General features: G+C 35.8%; 2 protein-coding genes and 1 long non-coding RNA gene across 9 annotated transcripts in view; 2 read left to right on the plus strand and 1 right to left on the minus strand.

Annotated features, from left to right (window-relative positions):
- Positions 1–6730: 6730 nt before the first annotated feature.
- LOC110817248 (metacaspase-5-like) lies at positions 6731–8235 on the plus strand. Its single transcript, XM_022045701.2, has 2 exons — positions 6731–7077; positions 7216–8235. The coding sequence occupies exons 1-2, from the start codon at positions 6732–6734 to the stop codon at positions 8118–8120; spliced, it is 1251 nt and encodes a 416-aa protein (XP_021901393.1). The 5' UTR covers position 6731; the 3' UTR covers positions 8121–8235.
- EMB1135 (RING/FYVE/PHD zinc finger superfamily protein) overlaps positions 8210–25095 on the minus strand; it is a 91748-nt gene continuing 74862 nt past the window's right edge. For 3 of the 7 annotated variants that reach the window (XM_088213520.1, XM_088213519.1, XM_088213518.1), the window contains exons 28-32: positions 24575–24628; positions 24391–24493; positions 17620–17748; positions 9255–9366; positions 8210–8589 (exon numbers count right to left, since the gene is read on the minus strand). In XM_088213520.1, the coding sequence (XP_088069646.1) occupies positions 8558–8589; positions 9255–9366; positions 17620–17748; positions 24391–24493; positions 24575–24628 (430 nt within the window). In that variant the 3' untranslated portion in view covers positions 8210–8557. Of the gene's footprint in view, positions 8590–9254; positions 9438–17619; positions 17749–24390; positions 24494–24574; positions 24629–25095 lie in introns of those variants that run through there. The other 4 variants (XR_015817066.1, XR_015817067.1, XR_015817068.1 and 1 more) reach the window with 4 other exon arrangements.
- Positions 12772–16120, plus strand: LOC148268833 (uncharacterized). Its single transcript, XR_015817094.1, has 2 exons — positions 12772–13033; positions 15530–16120. It is a non-coding gene; the product is annotated as an uncharacterized LOC148268833 (long non-coding RNA).

Consider the following 25095-nt stretch of genomic DNA (forward strand, 5'->3'; position numbering starts at 1 on the left):
TCGATCTTAGGTCGATCTTGGAGAAGATCGAAACACCTTGCAACTGATCGAAAAGATCATTAATGCATGGCAGGGGGTATTTACTCTTCATAGTTACCTGATTGAGCTCGCAGTAGTCTATGCACAATCTAAGAGAACCATTATTCTTCTTAATGAATAGTATAGGGGCACCCCATGGGGAATGACTGGGGTGAATGAATCATTGGCCTTGGAGCTCGAAGAGCTGGCGCTCTAATTTGACAAGTTCAACACGACTCATATGATATGCAGGCTTCAAGATGGGCTAGGTTCCTAGAAGCAAGTCAATGGAGAATTCTATCTCTAGGGGAGGAGGTAACCCTAGCAATTCCTCAAGAAAAATGTTTGAAAAGTTACAAACCACAGGGATTGAAAAAACTATTGGGTCAGTGTCCATGTTCTTTTTCGCCACAAAGTTAGGAGAAAGCAAGTAAAATATACAATAACATATTTCTTAATTACCTTTTTCTTTATAAAATAAGTTTTTATCTTCACTTTGTTTTAGGTGAGCGAATTGTTACAACTTTACTTTCACAATTAATAATCGCCCTATATTTTTATAACCAATCCATACATAGAATTATGTCGAATACTGAGAAATCTAAGAGTATAAAATCTACGAGTAGCTCTGTTCCTGAAGCTTTTATCTTACAGTTTCTATATACACAGTGAGCTTTTAAAAGTCCCCTAGAGGGTGTTTTTACCGCTAATGTCTCATTCACTGGCTTTGGCTTAATGTCTAGATTACATGCAAAAGAATAAGATATAAAGGAGTCGGTAGCACCTATATCCATCAAGGCTCGAGTAGTAGTTTTGTGAATAAAAAGCATGCCTTCAATAATGGCAAGAGTTATAGGGGGCACTGGACTTGTTAAGGTGGTAGACACGTCCTTGGGCAATTGGTCGGGTAACATCCTTCGGTCTCTGGGGGCAATCCTTCACAAAGTGTTGAATGCTCCCATACTTATAGTAGGCGTTATTTAGATGCTGATAGGGTTGATCACCATAGAAGCGTCCACAATACTTAGATGGTTGAGTGGGTCCAACAAGATTTTTAGTGGGTGGGGGCAAGGCAGGAGTAGGGGCAACACTCTTGTCAAGGCAATTGTTGCTAAGGTCAGGCAACCTTATCCTTTACTGCTGTTGCTGGGTGCGAATTCGAGTGATGCATTAGTGTCAAGCCGAGATTAGATCTTCGGCCAACTGAACAAGTTCGAGCACCTCCGCATAAGAGCTGGGCTTTAGCATCACCACTCGATTGTAGATGTTCGCACAAATACGCTTTAGAAATTTTTGAGCCTTACTTACGACTTTCTGGGGTGACTAACAAAAGGCCGAATTGAGACAACTAGGTAAACCGGCCTGCATATTGGCTAACAATCATGTTTCCTTGATGGAGGTCCTGAAATTTCTCCTCCTCCTCCCAGATATACAAATAGAAGAAATTCTTGAAGAAAGCATCTATGAAGACTTCCCGGGTGGTGGGGGTGGGGAGGATATCCTTCTTAAGTTACCACCAATGTTCGGCTTTACTGGTTAGCATGAAGGTGGCAAGGGAAACCTTCTGTTCTTCGGTCAAGTCTAGGATAGAGAAATATTTTTCTATTTGCATAATCCAAGCTTCTGTGGCCAAAGGATCGGGTCCACCTTCAAAGTGGGGAGGGTTCAGTCTCCTTACCTCAGAAATGTTATGAGAGATGGAACGGTCAACAGGCTGATAGTCTTGGGTTGGGGGATGCTGGCAGTGGTTGTCTTGGTTTTGTCTTACAGCTGCTATTAGACCTTGGATTGCTCAGATGAGCTCGGTGAATTTAGCCCTGGTCGATGTGTCTTGGGCCTCTGGTCGATATGTCTTGGGCCTCGGGTCTTTCATTTCTTTTTACTGATGGTCTCCCTCAAGTCACTAGTCCTATAAAAAAAAAAGGAAGACAATGAGTTGGTTGACTAATTTCAGGAATAAAGAGATCTCCTAAGTTCTCTAGAATGGTTTTCTAAAAGGGATTATTCCACATAATTGCTCTGATATCATTTGTGACATTTCAAATACTAAAATATAACATAAGAGAGCCAGATAGAGAAACAGATTATGAGTGCATTAAAAATAATTATATGCAGCCGAATAAATATTATAAATCCTTTACAGAGTAAACTTTGAGTTCCAAATTTTTAATTACTGAGGCAAAAAATTTGGCAAAAATATAACATACAAGCCTCCACTAAAAAATAGACTCATCAAAATACAAAACAAAATATGCACTCATAACAGCTCAAGGATCCATGGGATCCTCAAATGCTTCAATGGACAAATCAACGAGCGAGTCCTCACTATCGTCCTCATTTGGGGGGAGGCATGGAAAGGGGTGAGTTTCATAAATTTAGTAAGAAAAATAGTATTTAAACAACATTACTAAGATTTTAAAGGTAGTTAAACTTTAAAGAAATATTCCGTTAGCCGTTTGTCGTCGAAGATCGTCAAATGGGGGTCCATTTCAATGATAAAGAAAATAATTATTTTAATTTATTTAGAAAATAATTAACATCAAAACATTCATATCAATCATGTAAAGAATAGAGAAAATCAAACGAATATAAATCATGCTATGACTTCTTATTTTGACTTTTACTTATTTTTCGTACGAAACCGTTTTGACCTATATCTACGGAGGACAATACAAATTTCTAACTGCCACTGTGGAATGACATATTTAATTTATTTCAGCACATTTACGACTTACCAAACCATAATACGTTCTAGGACCACGACCGTGCCAACCACAATGATCCTACATGTAAACTTTAGTTACGGTCGTACATCGCCACAATGACCCCTACAATCATATCGCGTATCCACTCTTGTCAGAGGATACACCGTCATCCACATGGAGTGGTCATCTCATATTTTTTCAGATCATATAGGAGAGAAACAAAATCTCTTAGAGATAATAGCCTAACAGATTTAACCATTTTAAATGTCATACAATAAACATTATGGTGTTTGACCTACATGTCCATTTTCATAATATATTAATGTGTCTTAATGCAAATACCACGATATCTCATTCAATAAATTAATGTACAACTCAAAATCTACTAAAGCATGCAATTTCTATTTCACATAAATCAAGCAATATTTCAAATTAATAATTTCTAGATGCTCCTTAGAATGTCCATGAAAACAAAATTTCCTTTATCGAAAGCTTGAAGAGTTTTCCTACATTTTTCTTATTTCTTTCTTTTTTTTATAGGCCCCTCTCTCTCTATAGAAATTCTTTGGAAAGTAAAATGAATAGGAAGTGTGAAGAAATGGTAGAGAGAAGACCCTTTTTTATAGAGAAAATGGACCATTAGATTTTTATCAAGTGGCGCAAATCCTTGAGGAGAGAAAAAAAAAGTTGATTGATGCGATGCCACCACTGATAGATATGATTGACGGATGGTTAATGAGACAATGGTGACACGATGACTTGGCACGAAGGCCGAGGGCACACTAACCTTGGGATGGCACACGCCTCTCAAATAGCGACGATGCATTGGATGAACGGCGGCGTATGTTCCTAAAGGGCGGTGCTCGCCACCCAGGGCCTGCCACGCGTAGACTTGCTACACACTTGCACGCTGGCCAAGATGCTTGTGCATGTAGGCATGCGCACATGTGTGTGATGTGGGCGCGTGCACAAACTGCACGCCTCAGGCTCTGTGTAGATTGGTTGGCCATGTACGTGCATGTGTACGTCATGTGGGGCCTGCGTGAGAGGGAAATTTTTTTCGCAATTTTCGCGAGAGTTTTTGGTCGTTTTCTCCATTTTTCCTGAAATTTTAAAGGTTAGTGATAAAAATTACATAAACAAATAAATAAAAATAATTTAAAATAAAATCCAAAATTATACGAAATTTGAAACATCAAATTAAATAGTTAATGACTTTATGGCCCAAATAAAAGAGTTTTATATGACGATAATTAAGCATAAAAGTGTCAGGGCGTTACACACCCAAACAAGTGTCCGTGTGTGCACAGCGTGCACACCTCATGCATGGCATGCACGGTGCCTATGCCTAGGGCTCTCTTGGCACGGTAAGGGTGCCTGACAGTGCCTTTCTCCCACGCGTAGCGTGCTGAACATATGCAGCATGCCAGGGGATTTGTCTCGCGTTGGCACACACGTACGACCGAGCTATATTGCCTATTGTTGGCACTTTGATGCCTGGGCTTCACAGATCAGGCATTTGGCCTTATACTGGCATTTGGCCTTATACCGGCATTTCTTTGCATTTTTCTTCAATTTTAACTCCTGTAATCATCCAAAAATAATCTCAAGACATTATACAACTTATGTAAACATCCAAAAAACAAAATCATTCATGAAAATATCAAATTAATCACAGAAAAATGCATGAACACACTCACACTGCTATCTTCATTAAAACAATAAACCACTTGTGATTTTCTTCAAAATTTGCCAATTAAATGCATTTATAAATGACAATAGTTGTGTAATTTAAACTATTGTCTCTATTACCTAATAAATGCATGAAGAATCACTTAACGAAGAACTTGTATGGAAATCGAAAAATACCCATTGTAACTCGCTTGATGTATAGTTATAGAGTTAGTGATGGTTTTTGGGAAAATTCACAGTTTTAGGATGGATTCTGCTGCAAGGATTCATTCCGAGGACTTTTAAGATATCAACTAATCTATAATCTAAAATTAGAAAGAAAATGGGAGCAAAAACAGGAATTGATGAAGAACATAAGCTTACCTTATCAAAAGCTTCATTCATGTGTTGCAGTAAAGAACTCTGGATTTAAGGCTTGCTACTACAAATTGGGAGTTGGATTTTGTTGAAGAAGGACTGTAAAACCTTAAGGGAACAAAAGGACAACTCAAAAGAAGAAAAAGAAACGAGCTTACCTCAACTAGGAAGAAGATGTTTCCTCGTCAATAACACACATCACGCACACCCTTTGTTTTGGTCTCTCTCTCTCTCTAGCTTCTTTTTCCATTATTTTTCTCACATTAAGCACTCAAAAATTCCTCTCTTGGAAGCTCTCAACTCTCTCCTTTCCTCTCTTAGCGAGAATGAAGAAGTTAGAATAAAAATAAGGCTTTTTAAGTGGGATTTTGGTGCAACTCAGGCTGTTGGATTGCATGCAATGCAATTAGGCCCTTGAAGAAGATGATGGTCTACAACATGAAGAAGAAGAAGTTGTGGCTTTAACAGTTGGAGAGGAGGTTTGCCAATAAACCGTCTAGCTTGGATTATACTCATGGAAGAAGTGGAGTGCTGTCACGTCGAATGCCCAAGGACTAGGCATATATGCGGGTTTCCTAGTCTGCAGGTTGGGCAAGCAAGGCTTGTCCTCCCGCAAGCACTAATCATCACAGCCCACGAGGGGTAATTCTCCCCACTCGTGGCCAAAGACCAAAGGTTGGTAAGTTAGAAAGTTTTTCTCCCCTTCCCGTGGTCGAAAAGGTTAAGGGAGTGCAATGCAGTCTATGGATTAAGGGATTTTCTCCCATATGCAAGCATAATCCCACCAAATTCCCTTTTCCTCTTGTTTTCCTAATTCTTGAAACTTAAAAATGCAGTTTGAAATCAAATTATATATAAATATTGAAAATACCAACATTCATACTAAAAATACCTCAATTTTTATTAATTTACAAAGATTACAAAAGTTCAGATGTTACATCTATTCATATCCTATTTTTAATTCCAATTACCTTAGTTTGAATTCAATTCGTTGAATGTCATTCAATTAGGGAGAGTTAATTAAAAATTAAGTTTTTGAATGCTTGTGTTCCTATGAGGTTTACGGGGGTCATAAAAATCCCACAAATCCCTCCATGTCACATCCCTAACTTGAATTCTTTGTTTCAATTAGGTTCAATTTCATAATTTAAATAAATTTTCAAAATTTTTTCAATTTGTTATAATTTCCTAACTTCCCTAGAATTTCAAAAATACCAATTAATGCATAAATAAATATTTAAGTAGGCATTTAAGTGAAAATTTTATTTAATATTGCCTCGGGATGTTACTTTATATAATTTACTTATATATATTAGTTTAATTTTGAAAATTAACTACTAATTTTCATATATTAACTATTAGACTACTAATATTCACGATAAGCTGCTTGATTACTATAACCAAACTTTACACATATATATCTATATATATATGTATTTTGAGTAGACAAGGAGTGGTATTAATAGAATATTTGCCGACACGAAGTAGATGAGGCTATTATTTCTGGCAAGAAAAAGAAAACAGAGAAATGAGGACTCATAATCTTCTCCAACACAAACGAGTTTATTTAAATGGTCGCCCATCACCACATGGTTGAGGTGGGGCTACCTATTTACTTCATCAAAATTTCTTCCTCTATTTAATTTAATAGCAATGATAGACGAAAATTTTTTCTCTGCACAAATTGACTGAAATAGTGACAATAATAACTTTGTCAAAGAAAAATAAAATAATGATAATCACATGAAAAATGATAAAAGCATAATATTTAAAAAATTTAAAATTGCAATTATTGAAGATTGACTTTCAGAAAAGTAGACAAGAGAATTATTTGTATAATAAACTATATATTAAATTACTGTCATATTTTTATTATTCTATTAATTTATTGATTAATTGATAAGTCCTATCTCACCCTTGAAGAGGACGAAAACAAGGCAGCACAAAGTGAGAGCAGAAATGGGAAAGAAGGCTCTGCTGATCGGAATTAATTACCCAGGAACCAAGGCGGAGCTGAGAGGATGCATAAACGATGTCAAGAAAATGTACAAATGCCTCGTAGATCGATTTGGATTCTCCGAAGATGACATCACCGTTCTCATCGACACAGATGACTCCTACGTCCAGCCTACGGGCAAGAATATCCGCAAGGCGCTCTCTCATCTTATAGCGTCGGCTGAGCCTGGCGATTTTCTCTTCGTCCATTACAGTGGCCATGGAACAAGGCTGCCTGCCGAGACTGGCGAGGATGATGACACTGGATACGACGAGTGCATCGTACCCAGTGATATGAATCTCATAACTGGTCTATTATCTATCCTCTTTAATTTTCAATCCAATTTTTTCTTTGTTTGTCTTATTGGATTTTGGATCTTGCCCCTGGATTTTGTGAATTCAGGAAATTAGGGCTGGATCTGTGATTTCATTTTTGTGTTTGTGGCAGATGATGACTTCAGGGAGTTCGTTGATAAAGTCCCTGAAGATTGTCTTATCACGATCGTATCTGATTCCTGCCACAGCGGAGGTCTTATCGATGAGGCAAAGGAACAGATAGGGGAAAGCACGAAGAATAATCAGGCTCAGGCCAGAGAAAGCTTTGGATTTAAAAGTTTCTTGCACCAGACCGTTAAGGATGCATTAGGATCGCGTGGGATTCACCTCCCACATCGCCATCGCCACAGGCACGAGGATGACGATGATAAGGAGGAGGTGGAGGCTAGGGAATTTGAACTTGAAGATGGTGAAATAGTGAATGTCAAGAGCAGATCGCTGCCACTCTCAACTCTCATTGACATTCTGAAGCAAAAAACGGGTAAAGATGACATTGACGTTGGGAAACTGAGACCTACCCTGTTTGATATCTTTGGGGAAGATGCAAGCCCCAAAGTAAAGAAATTTATGAAGTTTATCATGGATAAACTGAATCATAGGGATGAGGATGGGCATGGGGGATTCCTAGGCATGGTCGGGAATCTAGCCCAGGAGTTTCTCAAACAGAAACTGGATAATGACGACGAATATGCGAAACCTGCAATGGCAACGCAACTGTCGAGCAAAACTGATGCTTATGCTGGACCCAACAAGCGTTCACTTCCCGATAGTGGAATTTTGATCAGTGGCTGCCAGACTGACCAAACTTCTGCAGATGCTAGTCCCAAGGGGAATTCGGGGGAAGCTTATGGAGCTCTCAGTAATGCTATTCAGACAATAATATCTGAATCTGATGGTACAGTTACCAACCAGGAGATTGTTCTCAAGGCCAGGCAGATGCTCGAGAAACAAGGTTTTACTCAGCGGCCTGGCCTCTATTGCAGTGACCATCATGTAGGTGCATCCTTTGTGTGTTAGCCTTGTCTGCTTATGCCTAAATAAAATGTAAACCTGGTGTCTTTCTTTGTTTTTCTTTTTAATGTTTGCGATGCTAGACATTTTGAGTATTTGAACAAAAATTTTACTTCATCTATATTTCAGCTTCTAACTTAAATTAAAATTTCAAGGTTACAAATACAGAAGTTAGCGCAGAGCTTTACTCCCTAATAAACTATATATATATAATTTATATTGTCTTTGCTCTGCCTTGCTGTGCTTGTCAATATACAAAATTCTATGCCAAAATTGGGGGCAAAAGGGTTGGCCACACGAAAAATCAATATTGAATTAGACTGCACAGTTCCACATAATAACTCTTTCTTTGGGTATGAAGTTGAGCAAGTTTTCATCACTTAATCTTCGTCCTGTGCCTTCAAAATACAATCCACCCTTGTCTTATATTTACCCTTCATATTTCAATCATCAATGTCTTGAACCCATGCCAAATCTGCAACATGTTCAAACCATGTTACAACATTCATTTCCTTCCATAATAAAAGATCCAAAAATCCCTTTCCTACTTCTACATGAAACATCTAAATCAACAAATGGAACAATCTTTAAAATGTGTCAATTATTTTAGATCTTTTATCAACTATATAACTCGTGTGGAAGATACTTGCAAAGATCCTATACATAAAATAGGTAAGAGGAAGAGAGAATAAACATTAATGAACAAAATAAATTGAATTTAACAGAACATGTTTTCAACAAACCTGATTACAAAGAACTAGAAAATACACATGAAAATATGCAACGGGATTTGCATGCATGTTCATTTGAGAATTCACTTGCTAGTGTGTTCTTAAAGATTATTAAGAAATTAAATGAAATGTAGTCTGAGGTAAGAGTTGCAAGTTTATAACTATAGAACTTCAAAATCAAACGTCTTGGGGCCATGTTTTGTTCAATTTCTATCTTTTTATCACCCAATTACCAGCTGTTAGAGGTAAATTTCATGTAATTTTTAATCGAATGGTGAACATATAGAATATTTAAATTTTTAAGCACTATGCTGATAAACACATAGACCGTTGGTGCTGTATCAGATGTCGACACAGATTTAATGTCGATACGATGGTTGACATTATAAAGAGAGGAAGAGAAGAAAACCTTGCAGGACGGTCTCCACTGCTGCATTCGGGACAAGAAGCCCAACAATTCTTTGGTTATCTGTGGTAGTCTCTAGGCGCACAACACGTATTCTCTTGTGACTTTGACGAGCCTGTAAACATTCCTCAGATTTAATGCCCGTGGAGAGAAGGACATGCAAGCAAGTGCCCAAGCAAATGCAAACTACCAACAAATAAAAATGGGAAAAGAAACCAACTCAAAAACTGCAACTAAAAAATTGAAGGCAAGGAGGTTTGCTTGTCCTGTACACTTGAAACAAAACAGATAAAAGAACAATAAACCTCAAAGAGGGAGCCAAGAATATTGAAGTTGCCTTTATATTAGCACCTAGTTCTGATTCTTATATCAGTCTTAATATTTATAATTAGGACATAAGATACCACCACAGCAATTCAAATTTCTTGATATTGGGAATCCAATTCTTACATCTCAAGGGAAGCTAGCTTATCGGGATCAATGATCCAAGGTGGAGGCGGTAGTAACTCAGAAGCAACATATAATGTTACATATTTAAGCTAAAATGAGAATTTGAACTAGGAATTGACAAGGAATTGGATGTAAAATTAACCAAATGCAGCATAAAGGTTGTTTAACACAACCAAAGAGTTACGAACATTAGTAACATCAGCAGAAACTTTCTAGTAGTAATTAGTAATACATGCATTTTATCAAAATTTTCCAAAACCAGTCAGCAATATTTTTCACTCCTAGAGTATGCTCAAATATCACACTATGATCTTAATTACATAAACCTCAGATTCACCAAAATCCAAAATGTTAAATAGTAATGCACCTTGCACAAGTTCTCAGGCTGAAACAGTCACGCATGATTACCGACGTTACCTTACACTAGTTTAGCCAAAAATTTGTAAAAAAGAAAAAGAAGAAGAAAGAATAAGAATGGTTTTTAAAAGAAAGAAAAGGAAAAGTATTTTCCTTGTTTAAAGAACTAAAAAATTAAAAAGTAAAAGAAAAGAAAGATTGTTAGTTTTTCGTTTTGCTTAATTTTACTAAAAATGGATAAATAATATGAAAATAATCAACAATATCTTTTCTTGATAAAATAACTAAATAGGTATTAAAGAGAAGGGAGCGCTTTCTCTCTTCAACAATTGCTTCTTTTATCCAAAAAAAGAATAAAAGAGAAGTAAATTTCTTGGATTAAGCAATTGCACGGAAAATAATGACACAAGTCAACAATTTCACAAGACACAATTTTATAATAAGGTTTGAGGTCCTTTGATTTTTGAGTTTCAGCATCATTAGAGATTCTGTGTCCTGCAAGAGTTGTGACTTCTATGTTCTTGGGATCAAATGCTTTTAACATGGCATTGGATTTAAATGGCACAGGGTGGCTAAGAGGTATTTTAGTCTCCCATTTGTCAAATCAAGTATCAAGTATTTACCGGCGTTTGGAGAGCCAAATTGATATTTTCTGGCCAAAATCCTCCAAAATGCAGTAGATGGAATCTGCCTAGCTCAGAATTTGGGGAGAAGAAAAGTAAGTGGCATATTTTTCCTGAAGGCAAAACTGAAACAGGCTGGAAGAGCTCAAAAGGTGCACCATGGGTATGGTGAAAAGGAATGAGGAGGATGAGGGCAGCAACGAGAAGGCAGAGTTATCTAAGATAAGGGAGGCACAGTTCCTCTAATTTATTGCTGCGAATTGCAGATCTAAACCGGATGATGCCGGAAGAAGTATGTCAGCACCCTTAGACATGGTGACTGATCTGAGATAAGAAGAAGAATAAGAAGGAAGAAAGAAGAGGAGAACAGAGAAGGAAAATCTGAGAGATAAGTTTTTATTCTTTCCTTGATATTACAAGCATAGAGATTGAGCCTTTTATAAGGTTTAAAGCAATAAAAGCAACGGTTTTTGTGGCCGGAATCGCGCGGCCGTTCGTGATGCAGCGGCGGCTACAGTGAAGATACGTGCAAAAGACTAACCCTATCACTAACCCCTAATTGATATACGCAAAAGACTAATTTACTCTTTTTGTGAATTTTCTTTTTTATCCTTTGTATCCTAACATTACTCTCCCCCTTGAGCATTAACTTTATCCTCTAAGGTTGAGTTGTGGAAACTTTTTCTTTGAAAGTTAATTCTATAACAATTTCCTCCAAGACTGTTACCGTTTTACTTGAACAACGATGTCCTAAGAAATACCGGTCTCCACACTTGTAGCAAGTAACTGTTACTCTTATAGATTTCATCTCTTTTCCCACAGCTCAGGACACTTGTTCATAATTTTTTATTTTGGATCCTTCCGAAAATTAGACAACTATGCTAGAAAAATATAAATTTTGAGACATTTCTATCATAAATTATTCCTAGAGCAAGACTTGTTCAAATGCTTGGTTGGGTGAGCATGAGTTAAGCAGCCTTATGATTTGTTACAATTTTGGTTTGGACCCTGCTAATAAAACTAGAAATGAAAAATTTCTAATAAAAAATGAGATTGTTGGCGTTCATTAATGCATGCAAATGGTTCGAAACATTCTTGGTATTCCAGGACTGTTCCAGTATGTGTTAACTTGTTAAATTCTTTAATAAAATATTTTTGAGAGGCACTACCAAATCTGTAAGAGGAACACAAAAAGTTTTCATTCGAGCTCTTCCACTTTTGCTAACCATCTCAGATATCATACATCTACTACGTCACCCAAGTAGAGTGAAGCCACCTCAACCTTTTGTTCTTCCGATGTTCCATGCACCAATAAATATTTATCACATATCTGGATCCGTGGACAGGGATTAATTCCATCACAAAGTGAAATTTTCACCTTGGGCAAGCTAGACAATTGACCAAAGAGGAGTAAATCGGTCCGATTCATGGTGAAATTTGGAGTTTGGCTTGATTTAGAAAGTAAGCCAGTTTGGTTTGGACGGGTTCGATCTGGGCCGATTTGGTTTAGGCCGATTCGATATGGACTATTAATTTGATTTCCTGAACTAGGAAAACCGATTTTTGGGCTCTTTTAAACCCCTGAACCCCATTTTTCTTTTTCTTCTTCCTTGTGCGCAAAGGGAGATGATAGGACCGCCGTCTACCCGTTCGACTCACATAACATCCAAAACTGAGTAATCTTTGTAAATCAATAAAGAAGTGTTCCTTATATGTGTTTTAAATTTATTTTGTATTTTAAATTAATTTTTAAATTAAAGGAAACATGAAAGAATTAGGTCTAGGGGGATTTTGGTGCCTCCGGATTGGAGAAATTCCCAACCCGCGAGTCCCTGCCTTCTTTGAACCCCTAGCCAAGGGTGGAGGGCAGAATCCCCCCACACTATCGGGGGCTAGAAATTCTGGAACCGCCAGGTGCACGTCGCTCTTGCCTAATCCTTTGGCAAGGCTAACCATGAGCATGTCAGCTTTGGGGACTTCGACCTGACAGCTTTCCACTTTCTTTATTAGTGGACATCCAACTGGGCTGTTGCAGGTGAGTGCTTTCCAGCTGTCAAGACCACAACCATCCTTCTCCATGCTGTCGGGCACTTTTCTCCTTCAAGGGCCGGGATGCTTTGCATGTCATCCAACTGTCCTCTTTGAAGCCGAAACCCATTTAAAAGAATTTTCTTCCTTCTGTCTTCTTCATTTGTTCATAGAGAGGAAAGAGAGAGAGAGTTGAGAGCTTGTTCTGTAAGAACTTTTGAGTGTTAGAGTGAGAGACAGAAGCTAGAGAGAGAGAGGGCAGAAAAACAGAGAGTGTTGAACCATAGGTGCGTCGAAGGGAAATGTGGCTTCTTCCCAGCTGAGGTAAGCCGATTTCTTCTTCCTATGAGTTATTCTTTTAATCCTTTACGTTTCCTAACCCTTCTTGCACACATCCCGGCTTCCAATTTACTGTAGTAAGCCTCAAAACCCAGAAATCTTTACTGTTTCACCTGAGCAATGTCTCCATTTGGTTACTAAGTTGCTAATTTTCCTCCAATCTTGTTGTTGTGTTCAATTCTTTTCCAAATCTAGGTTGTAGATTAGTTGATTTACATATTGGGACTCTTGGGGAACGAATCTTTGCGGTGAAATTCGCCCACAATCCGCAGATTCTTTCTGAGACTCATTCTGACCCTGCCTTCAATGTTCAGGCTAGTCCTCGCTGTTCATCCATTATTTGAGAACCATTTCCTCGTACGTTTTGAATTCTATTCTGTGCGTCAGTCGGGTAAGAGGGATAATAATTTAATTTACACAAGTAATGCTCTTTCTACATGCATTTAGAAGGCAAAATTTGAAGAAAACCAGAAAACATGGGATTTTAATGAAAACAGAACTGTAAGCGTCTGCATGCATGTTTTCGCTGATTAAATTGATGTTTTTGTGATTGATTTTGAATGTTTACAGAGGATGTATGATGCGTTTGTGTGAATTTTATTCGATTACAGAAGCAAAAAAGACAGAAAAACGTGAAAAACCGTCAGTGGGAAGCCAGATACTTCTTGCTGTTAAGCCCAAGCAGCAAAGTGCCGGCATAGTGGGCAACACGGCTCTGCTGTGTGTGCGTGCGTGTCGGACGCTGTCCAGGAACCCAAAAGTGCCGGGCAGTGTCCTTCCCTTGTGCGCGTCCGCAGTGTGCCAGAGGACTTGTCCCGGCACTTTTGGGTTCCTGGACAGCGTCCCATGCGCACATGCACACACAGCAGAGCCGTGTTGCCCACCTATGCCAGCACTTTGAATTTAAATTTAGAATTTTGAAAAAATGATAAATTTAAAATTAAATAATAAATCAACAAATTGATATAAGTAAATGGATAGACTAGGGAACTTAGAATTAAAAGTCAGATAAATGGAAAATAAAAATAATTACACAGTTGAGTCTAAATCCGATTCCCTAATTTTCCTTGGAGGATAGTGGCAGCTGTAGTAACTGGCTGTAGCCACCAGGCTGTGTCTTGGGGTTTTATTCCATTGGTTGGGGCGTATCTGTCCGGAACAGATGTGGCCATTATTGTCTGGACAGTTGGCACCCATCGAGAGGAATGTTGCCGTCTGGGACGGTTGTTGCCATTACTGTCCGGGACAGTTGGCATTATTGTTGCCCGGGGTTAGCCATGGTGACTTGAGTGACCTAGTGTGTGTGGACCGGAGTGATGAGCAACTTTTCATGCATTTATTTATTTATTTTATGATGTATGTGATATTGACGGAAAGCACTTTACCCATTACATAGATAGTGGTGTTCTTTGTTGCCCTCTTTGGAAATGGGGATAGCAGTTGCGTGCCTAGGTGTGTAATTACTTTAACTAACAACCTAAGTGTGTAATTACTTTAACTAACTGTAAAGTAATAAGTTTGTAATCTCTAAAACTGTTGAATTTGAGTCTAAATAACAAGGTGAAGGATATGCATGTATGGAAATGTCACTTTTTATTAAATTGTATTTATAAATGTTTTGAAACGTATTTGTGTAGTTTCAGTACTTTCCTTCTTACTGAATTTTATAAAACTCATTTCTAATTCATTTTTCCTAAATGAACTAGATGAAGAGGTTACAATTTTTATTTAAGAATGTTAATTTAATTTGAAATTTAAATCTAATTAGAAATATTCTATTAAAATATTAAAAATCTTACGCTATTTAGAAATTAAATACTAATAAAAAATATATATTATTTAAAAATTTAATACTAATTAGGATTCCATATTTAATTGAACATCAATTTTCTATTCTTGCTGCACTTTCTATACTTGCATTCATAACATTACTTCCCTTTAGTTTTCAAGCTTGTCTTCAAGCTTGAATTGTGGATATGGCTGTCTTGTTGGTCTTTTTTTGTTGCTCAAGATCAGTGTCGCATTCAATCTCGAGCCAAAACAGTTGTTTACATTGGTGACTCGGAACAAACGGCTCATCGCAATTTTAACACAATCCTTCGGTCTCATTTCTGTCATCTTGGAAAGAAAGTGTTATCAGATTGTATAGTAAAGTTGCTGTCCTGTGGTGTTTTCCAAAATGAATTGTTAGGCTTAGTAACGGACTGAAAATGATTATTATAATTGGGTTCAGTCATATCCCACAACCGTTGTTTTCTTTCAAAAACTCCGGTCATACTCATTGCGTGCACAAAAGTAGAGTGATTGCATCTCAACTTTCAGCCTAATTGAGTCTACTAAACCTGCAGTAAACATCTCAACTTGTTGGTCTTGCCGTATTTTTTGGGCACAGGCCAAGAGTTTCTGAAACTGTCGTATATAGTCCTTCACTGTGCCTGTTTGTTTTAGGTTGATTAACTCTCCTAATGTATTATTTTGTAGGGGTGGACCAAACCGCAATGTGCAAAGTTCAACAAACTGGCCTCATGACATCCTTGTCTCTTCCTGTTGCAGTTTGTAGTAGCAAAGTTGAACATCACCTAACAAGTGAAAGACTCTCAATCCAACCTTGTCATTGTTAGCCGTTCTTTGATTAGTAAAAAATTGTTCACAACGATGAAGCCAAGATAACGAGTCGTCCGATCCATTGTAGGTGGAAAAATCAAGTTTTGTATAATGAGGAATCCATCTATTGTTATGAGAACTGATATTGGATTCTTCGCGTCCTGGTTTAGTGTGCCGCCTTTCGCTTTTCTGATTCTGATTTGAACCACCGTTGTCAGTTTCTATACTATCAATTGCCTCTTTTTCTTGGACTTGGGCGGTTCGATTGAGAAAAAGTTCTAATTCTTTGTTGTAGCTTCAGAAGCCATCATCCAAGATTCTAGATTCCGCAACTCTTTGCGTAAACTTCGATCATCCATAGTGCCTTGTTCTGATACTAAATTATTATGTTTCCTGATTAAGGATCGAATTACTAGGCAGTTAACAACAAAGTCGTCTTCTAATAAAGGATTAATGTCCTTATTCTTATTGCGAGAGCGACCTATTTTGTGAAAATAAATTACAATTTATCAAAAAGAGTTGCTATCTTGAATTTTATTAAAGAGAGTTCCAATCTTATAGTTTAAAATAATATTTTGATTTATTTTTATTAATATTAAATATATTCCTTCATAAGATTATAATTCTTATATGTTAATCTAATTTGAAATTTAAATTTAATTAGAAATATTCTATTAAGATATTAAAAATTTTACATTATTTAAGAATAAAGTATTAATAAAAAATATATATTATTTAAAAATATAATACTAATTAGCATTCTATATTTGTTTAAACGTCAGTTTTCTATTCTTGCTGCACCTTTTATATTTGCATCCATAACACAGGGGCTGCACTTAAGATGCGTGCAAAAGACTAAAAAGACTAACCCTAAACCAACTTGATATATGCAAAATACTACTTTACCTTTTTTGCGAATTTTTCTTTTTACGGTTTGTATCTTAACAAAATGTTCATATCTTCCCACCCACAGGAGAGGATAACCGGTCTCACCCATAGGAGAGGATAACCGGGCCTGTCGAACTGTAGAAAATCCAACTTTGTGTATCTAGGCAGAATGGTCCGATTGACAGCCTGGTGGTATCCAGCTGCAGCCTGCCTGCTCGGCACGAGAATAAAAGCCGCACCAGCATCGAATGTTGCTTCCAGGGTGGGGTATGCACACCTGGCAATGCCATTTCTGCAGTTCTGGACACGCACAAGGGGGTATTTGCACCCAGGAGCTCTTTCCCTGTGCATCCCTGTTCTTCTGTCATGCCCAGATGCTCAGAACAGTTGGCTGCCCGGCCTGGCTATTCCCTTCTCTCGCCTCTTTCTGCACTGTCCTAGCCACCAGTTCTTTCCACCAGCCAACTTGAAATTCGAATTTCAACTTCTCTTGCTCCCTATCCCCTTGATAAAAATTTGCTAGAATTTTTCAAACATAAATTGCAGATAACCAATAAAAATTGGCTCTGATGCAAATTGTTACTGTCCCTACTGACTGATCTTGTTATGGGAGATTTGTAACAAAATGAGTATGTAAATTATTATGTTTATTTGATTAGAGAGCTCATTGAATGAAAAAAATCCTATGATCTCTAGAAGAGAAATACACTCTCCATTAACATCAAATTCCAGATACAGTGCTCTTATCTTCCTACAGCAGAAGACATGTACAAGAGGAGCTGTTAGTTCTGGAATTAAAATTTTCGGGATTACCTAAACTATCCTTATGTTAACACAGACTTATCCTTAGTTGAATAAACACTAACACTTATTTTAACACACTTATATTATTATTACACAATAACATTAGCATTAAAACACATAGATATAAGCAGTTATAAGGAATTAGTAAATGTAATCCTTCTTGAGTAAACCAGCAGTTAAGGAATTGTTTTGTTCCTAACACCACGGATTAATTAGGCCATGTTAATACTATAATAGAGAAACAACAATTCATGCCAGGAAGCACGAGAACTGACCTGCTTAGAAAGGGCTTTTTCAATAGTACCCCAAACAGGAAGAATTAGGCCACCTAAGACATTTACTTCTTGTACTCTTCTGCCAACCGTGCAAAAGCTGCCAAGCTTGCAGTTGGGACCATGCATGCACTGTGGAACAGAAACCAATGGAAAAAATAAGATCTATCTACATATAAATCCATCTTTCAGAAAAAAAAAATATAGGTAAAAGCTAGGAAATATATAATAACTTATCGCTCAGTTTTTGTCCTGAACACTCTTCAATGTAAACACTATGAACATGTAAAATTAAAATCTATATGGGGTATTCAAGGAACGAGTTAGCTGATGAAAAGGATTTATTATTCATTTCAAGTTCTTAACGAACTATGTCTTATGCACCTTCTGACCAGTAAATTAGCAAGTGTATAATCAATCCCAGAACTACTACAAGGCAGTTATTAATCATTTCGTGTTCTGCAAAGCTCTGTTTCTCCACCTTCTAGCCAAATTTAAAAAGCATATAATCAACTCTAGTAAAAAGTAACTGTCCCTACAGCAAACCACTAGACCAGGGCATAACCCCTAATAAAATGCTTTCCTACTTGATTGTACCAAAAGTTAAAATCAAAGGTTGGAAGAAAAACCAAATAACTAAGCAACCTATTTTGGTAGATACTAATCACAAGAGAAGTGAATGATAAGAGATATCCTTTATATGGGCAACGAAAGCACAAAAATAGGAAACCCAAATGCCTAAAAAATAGGAGTTCTTAATGGAAGCACATCTTGAATAAAATAAAATAAATGAATTTTCTACATAATTCTTAACCTAATAAACCATCTTTAATAGGCTAAATATTCTTACTAAGACAAATACTACAACAGCATAAATAATTTTTAACATTATTTCTTCAGTTTTAGTGTCTTTATGTTCTGCACTACAAAGAGGAGCGCCAAGCAAAAATATAAGCATATATTAAGCAAGAATAGGAAACCGAAATGCCTAAAAAATAGGAGTTTTTAATGGCAGCACATCTTGAATAAAATAAAATAAATGAATTTTCTACATAATTCTGAACGTAATAATAGGAGCACCAAGCAAAAATATAAGCATATATTAAGCAAGAATAGGAAACCGAAATGCATAAAAAGTAATTCTTAATGGAAGCAAATCTTGAATAAAATAAAATAAATGAATTTTCTACATAATTCTTAACTAATAAACCATCTTTAATAGGCTAAATATTCTTACTAAGACAAATACTACAACAGCATAAATAATTTTTAATATTATTTCTTCAGTTTTAGTGTCTTTATGTTCTGCATTACAAAGAGGAGCGCCAAGCAAAAATATAAGCATATATTAAGCAAGGGAACATAAAAAAAAAACAAAAGTTTAAAAACAATCTTTTCTTTAAAGAATAGTAGATACGTAAAGCGGATGGAGACAGGAGATTAAAGATTGTAAGCATACATCCAATCAACACAATATATTATGCTAGTTGAGATTCTCCTCATACAAAATTGCAACAAGACAAAAACAGATACGAGAAGTATATCAGTTTTAGTCAAGAATTTTTAATGTTTATTTTACTAAATATTACAACTGTATATATATAGGTTTCGTAGGATAAAAAAAGAAATACAGAATTAATTACAATTAACTATATATGGTGTAATTTACTCTTCTACCAGTTGACTTAATTAACTATATAAGGTGCAATACGTTAATTTGTCGTTTTTCTAACATTTCTTATCAAGTTAAAGAATAGATGTTATTCGTTGTTAACTAACCAATAAGAGTCTAGAATGCTGATTGTTTAAACTTTTAGTTAAAACATCTACCAATTGAGAACTAGTAGGCATATACAAGTTACATATTATCCCATTGTCAAATTTTTCTTTGATAAAATATTTATCCACCTCTATATGCTTGATCTGATTATGTTGCACTGGATTGTGAGCAATGCTTATGGCTAACTTGATATCTTAATACATGCGCATGAGGGTTTTCCATTTTACTCTAGACTTTTCAAAAATTTTCTTATCCATTAATACTTCGTATACCCCTTGTCTCATTGCTCAAAATTTTGATTCTGTATTTGATCTCGCAATTACAGTTTACTTTTTACTTCTCCAAATGACTAGGTTGCCTCCAAGTAAGGTACAGTATCCTATTGTAAACCTTCTGTATACAACTGATCCTGCATAATCTACATCGACATAGACTTTTTGGAGTGATTTATCACTCTTTCTTTATAATAACCTTTTAGGTAATGCTTTCTGTAAACTGTTTGTACGAGCACTTGTTTCGAACTGTGCATGAACTAACTTATAACACTCAACGCATAGACAATATCTAGTCTTTTGTTAGATAGATATATCAGTCTCCCAACTAATTTTTGATACATTTCTATGTTTATTGGTTTATCTTCTTCTATTATTCTTAATTTATGATTAAGATCAATAAAGTCCTAACTGGTTTGCATGCTAACTTGCTAGCATCTTTCAACAGATCATTAGTGTATTTCTGTTGAGAAATTAATATCTTACATTTTGAGTGAACGACTTCAGTCCCCAAAAATACTTTAACTTACCAAGTTCTTTTATCTCAAATGTTTTTGTCAGCTACTGTTTTAGTATCACTTTTTCTTTTTAATAATCTCTTTTACGATAATGTCATCAATGTATACAGGTAGAACTGTGACTTTCGCTATTTCTTAGTATTTGATGAACAGAGTGTAGTTTCATTGAACCTGCTTAAATTCCAGATCTATTATCACGCTTACAAAGCTATCAAACCATACTCTTAACAATCGCTTGAGTCCATACAGGGTCTTCTTTAGTTTGCTTACCTTATTTGGATCTCCTTCTCTATCAAAGCCTAGTGAGAACCCATGCAGATTTCTTTTTCTAGGTCTCCATGTAGGAAGACCTTTTCTATATCAAATAGGTGTAGTTGATAATTAAAATAAGTAGCTAATGACAACGCATATTGTTCATCTTGGTTATTAGTGTGAATATCTCCTAGTAATCTATCATATATATTTGTGTATAACCTTTTGTCATTAATCGTGCGTTATAACTCTTGATTATCTCATCTATCTTGTATTTGAGTGTAAATACCCATTTGTATCCTACCAGTTTCCAGTCGTCGGGTAGATCCCAATTTCACATATCTACTTTCTTTCAAGCGTCTGCATTTCCATATTTATTTTGTTTTTCACAAGATAATATCTTGAATATTGTGTTAGAAATAAACTCAATATTTAAACTAATGAAGAATTTTATGTAATGGTGAGCACTTATCAAACGACAAATTATGAGATAAGATAAAGAGTATGTTTAGTGCATTTTCTTACACCTTTACGAATTTTACTAAATATATTAGTACCAAATTGTATAGGTTATTCCAAACTCAACTCCGTTCTAGAGTCAAGGTTGGATTCTTAAACAGCCTTAGACTTAGTGCTTGACTTCTTCCTCCTTATATACACGTGAGAAAACCAACAATTTAGTCTGATCTCTTGAGTAGGCGAATGTCCTTATGGGTTGTGAAGGTCCTCTTGTATTTATTTTGCTAGGATATGTGGCAAAGGTTATAGGATAAATTCTGTTGAAAGTTATGTATCTTTATTTTCCAATATACGTTTTCCCTTAAGATAAGGTTGGATGACGTAAAATTCTTATACAAAAAATGTGACATCTACAGACACATAAAACTTTTGGATGTGCGGATGGTAACATTTGCATCCCTTTTGAGAGCAGTAGTACCCTGCAAATATACATTTTAGAGATTGAGGATCAAGTTTCTCTTTTTGATGGAAATGCATATGGAAGAAGGCAACGCATCCATATATCTGAAGGATCAAATAGTTTGTAACACTTACTGCTGAATAAAATTTTTGAATTGTTTCTAGAATTCTTAAACTGAGCAAAATTTTGGAATTTGAAGACCAGATGGTTTGTAACATCCAAAGATGTAAAATATTTAAATTTTTAAAGTCAAGAATACTAGTGCAAAAACGGTTAATATTGTAGGTGGTGATAAGGACTAATTCACCCTGATATTATTTTGGGACTCCGTTTTGGTATGCAGTATGGACTCAATATGATTCATGAAGAATTCCTACCTCATGGAAGAATGACGAAAGTGTGTGATTAAAAAAAATTTTAGAATTGTCAATACTTCTCTTTATACTAGTTTTGAATTGAATTTTTATCATGTTACAAAATTGAAGTATGATATAACTATCATCATATTTGACTTTTAGTAAAGATAACAAGGTGACTATACTGCAGTAGTTAATAAATTAAACAAATTTATCGAGACCTAGAAAGATTATGTGTGAGTTGGTTCCCATTGTGGATTGATAAAAACAAAGCTCTACTTGTTTTATTACTAATGAAAACTGTTACACACTTATATTATGCAAACTCACAGATATTGCAATGTAATTTTTTATGTTCTGAATTTTTAAACAATAAGGAAAACAAAACCTTCAAGGTGAAGAAGGATAAGTGTCGAGTCTTTTATGGTGGAGCAAAATCTTGTGTGTAGAATCGGCTGTGATAGTAGAGAACCCAAGTGCATGCAAATAGTAAAGTTCGTTTATGGCTTCATTACATCCAACCATCTTCTCTAAATTCTGGTCTTAAAATCACAGTGAACAAAATCAAATGATATTTTATAGTTCAAATCCTATGATAATTTATTGACTTATTTAAAATTAATATACAATTCAAGAACATGTAACACATTTTCTCGGATAAGGATAGAACTAATCTTGATGTTACCCTTATCTGCAATAGTATTAAGAAAACCATCAACAAATTCTAACTATCATCAAATTAGATGGTCCCTGGTTGAATCATAAGGACTTAGCTCAATTTGGATTTCCCTAGTATACGTATAAAACTCTGTTGGATCCTTCCTGAAACATAACCTAGAATCAGATCTTTATTATCTAAACCAACCCAGAGCATGCCGTTTTGAAATGGTTCAGTAATTAACCCTTCATGAATTCCTTTTTTTTTTTTCATTTCAAGTAAAACCTCTTAAAGTATCAACTAATGTCGGAGGAGTGATATTAGGCAACCCTTCTTTTTTTGTACAAATAAGAAGTCCGGATACAATTCGGATATCAGAAAGATTACCATATAAAACACAAAATCTCTCCGTCGATTCCTTCTCATCGAGCCTCTCGGTCTGTCATTATAGCTCGAGAAGTAAAAAGGATTACAATCCCCATCCCACCTAAAATTCTCGGAATCTTCTTATTTCTTGAATAGGAAACATATGTATAAAACTACTTATAAGTATTGGTCATATGATTTCTAGCTCCTGAATCTATAATTCAAGAATCCTCAAAGGGTTTATCTAAGTCACTTAAACCATGTGAAAAGAAAAGCATACTTCACTTTTCTATTATACTTGTACCTATAGGCTTCTCAAAGTCCTCTAAACAACTCTGAAGGCGTTCAATCTCAACTTTAAAAGCAATGATATAGGCAGGTATTTTTTTCTTTCCGTTGATTGGCAATATGAATCTGTTTGGGAATTTTTGTGGAGATACTTCTTTATTCCCACTCTTTACTTTAAGTATTGGGCTTGTCGTGCAATTCTCAATACTTTTCTTTTATATGTTTAGACTTTTTGCAAGAGGTACATTAAAGATTGTCCCTACTATCTGTTATCAGCGTTGAGTTCGCAAAGTGACGCCCATCCTTATCTATTGGAGACATTTGAAACTTCGTGACATGAAGGCTGAATTACCGATGGGACGAGGTTTTAACATTATCCCTCTTCTACTCGCTTCTGCTATTACAATAAAAAAGACCTCATTAGGTGATGGCACTTCCTCTTTTCCCAATATCTAAACTTATCATATTTAGAATTTAGTGCTGCCAGTTATTGATATGCACTATCTTTTTCTATAAATTTCTTAAGTTGAACTGTATTTTTACTGCAATCCATGGTCAAGTTGTAGTATTGATTCAATTCCTGCCACCAACTTTTTAACAAGTTTGCATGTTTTTCTACCAACGTGTTCCCTTCTTTAGTGGACCATGTCTTGACCGTTAGATCATAAATTTGTGTGGCATCCTTAACTTTAGAGTAAGTTTTGCAACTTGCATCTCACATAGCTTTTGTGATGAACAGGAACTTCATGGTCTTACTTATTTCTAGGGCTTTGAAATTAGATAAACGTATCATGATTATAGTTTCCTCTTCGTCCCAAGCATCAAATGTGGGGTCTCTGGGTTTTGGTTAATATTTAGAAGATGGCTGAGCTTGCTTTACCTTTGAGGATGATCCATAATAATTGGGACCAGCTCAAATAATCCTTACCGATAAAGTGATAGACCCCTGAATTAGCTGAAATTCGGTGATGGGCTTTCTTATATGGGAATTTACTCCAATATTTTAGGATGTTCCTCCGACATCCTTTAAGAATTGTATGGTAATTAAGGTCGAAAGAGAAAACAAAAATTACAGGATGGATTTAATCAAGAATATAAGTTTTCTAGCACTGAAAATGAAATAAATAATTAATTATATAGGGTGAAATTTATATTTATACCCTTTTGATCTAATTCACTACATAGGAAATAGCAATTACTCAAAATATAAGAACAATCAATCGACAAGAATGTTTCAAATGATAAACTTTCCATTCACAGAAGGCATGACAGCACCAGGTAGACAGAAGTACTATAAACATGCAAAGGAGCAAATCTGAACGAATTCTAGGAACCACGAAATATATTTCCCTCAAGGATATGCACCTGTTTGGAGGAAACTTCATATTCATCTTTCCAACCATTACAGGCCTTCTCTAGAGATGACACTTGTCTGTATTTGTATTTTAGCTCTGCAAGGGGCATTTCTCTGGAGAAAGAAGCACTGCAGTTGTTAATCACAAGAATTCAAGCTAAGCTTGATTAAGGGCACTGGAATTGTAACTGATACCTCACTGCCTCACCAATAGCAGGACGGACTATCTTAAACATTCCAGAGGCAGCGCTGGGAAACACAGTTTTGAATAAAAACAAGAAAGTCTTAGAAAGAACAAATCTTGAAGAAAGAAAAAAGAGAAAACAAACACGAAAATATTTTCAATGTTGAGAAAATACCAATCATATTGACCACAAGAATGTAATACACAACTTGTACTGCATATAACATAATACCTACAGCATGATCAAGTACCTTTCGATCTAATCCTTTGGCGAATTACATGTCCCTCCACTTTTTCAATGGTCAATTTTTACCAAATGAATTTCCAGGTTACTATAATTACACAATGTTAACACTTAAACCAGCCTTGTGACAAAATGGACAAGTAAAAATTTCGAAAAGCATTAAGTTTTATAAAAGATTAGGGAAGAAAAATATTGAATAATTCTTGAAATTTTATTGAAATGAAAGTAGGAATATATATACATGTAAACAGATTCATATATAATAATCAACATAAATTATCCTAATTA

The sequence above is a fragment of the Carica papaya genome, chromosome 2 (genome assembly GCF_054855325.1).
Source record: "Carica papaya isolate Zhongbai chromosome 2, ASM5485532v1, whole genome shotgun sequence".
In the NCBI taxonomy this organism is placed as follows: Eukaryota; Viridiplantae; Streptophyta; class Magnoliopsida; order Brassicales; family Caricaceae; genus Carica; species Carica papaya.

What these genes read in the sequence shown, in the direction of transcription:
- LOC110817248 (XM_022045701.2), top strand. Translation starts at nt 6,732, where the DNA reads ATGGGAAAGAAGGCTCTGCTGATCGGAATTAATTACCCAGGAACCAAG. An exon ending in TGATATGAATCTCATAACTG is followed by an intron (nt 7,078 to 7,215) that starts GTCTATTATCTA and finishes TGTTTGTGGCAG; the next exon opens with ATGATGACTTCAGGGAGTTC.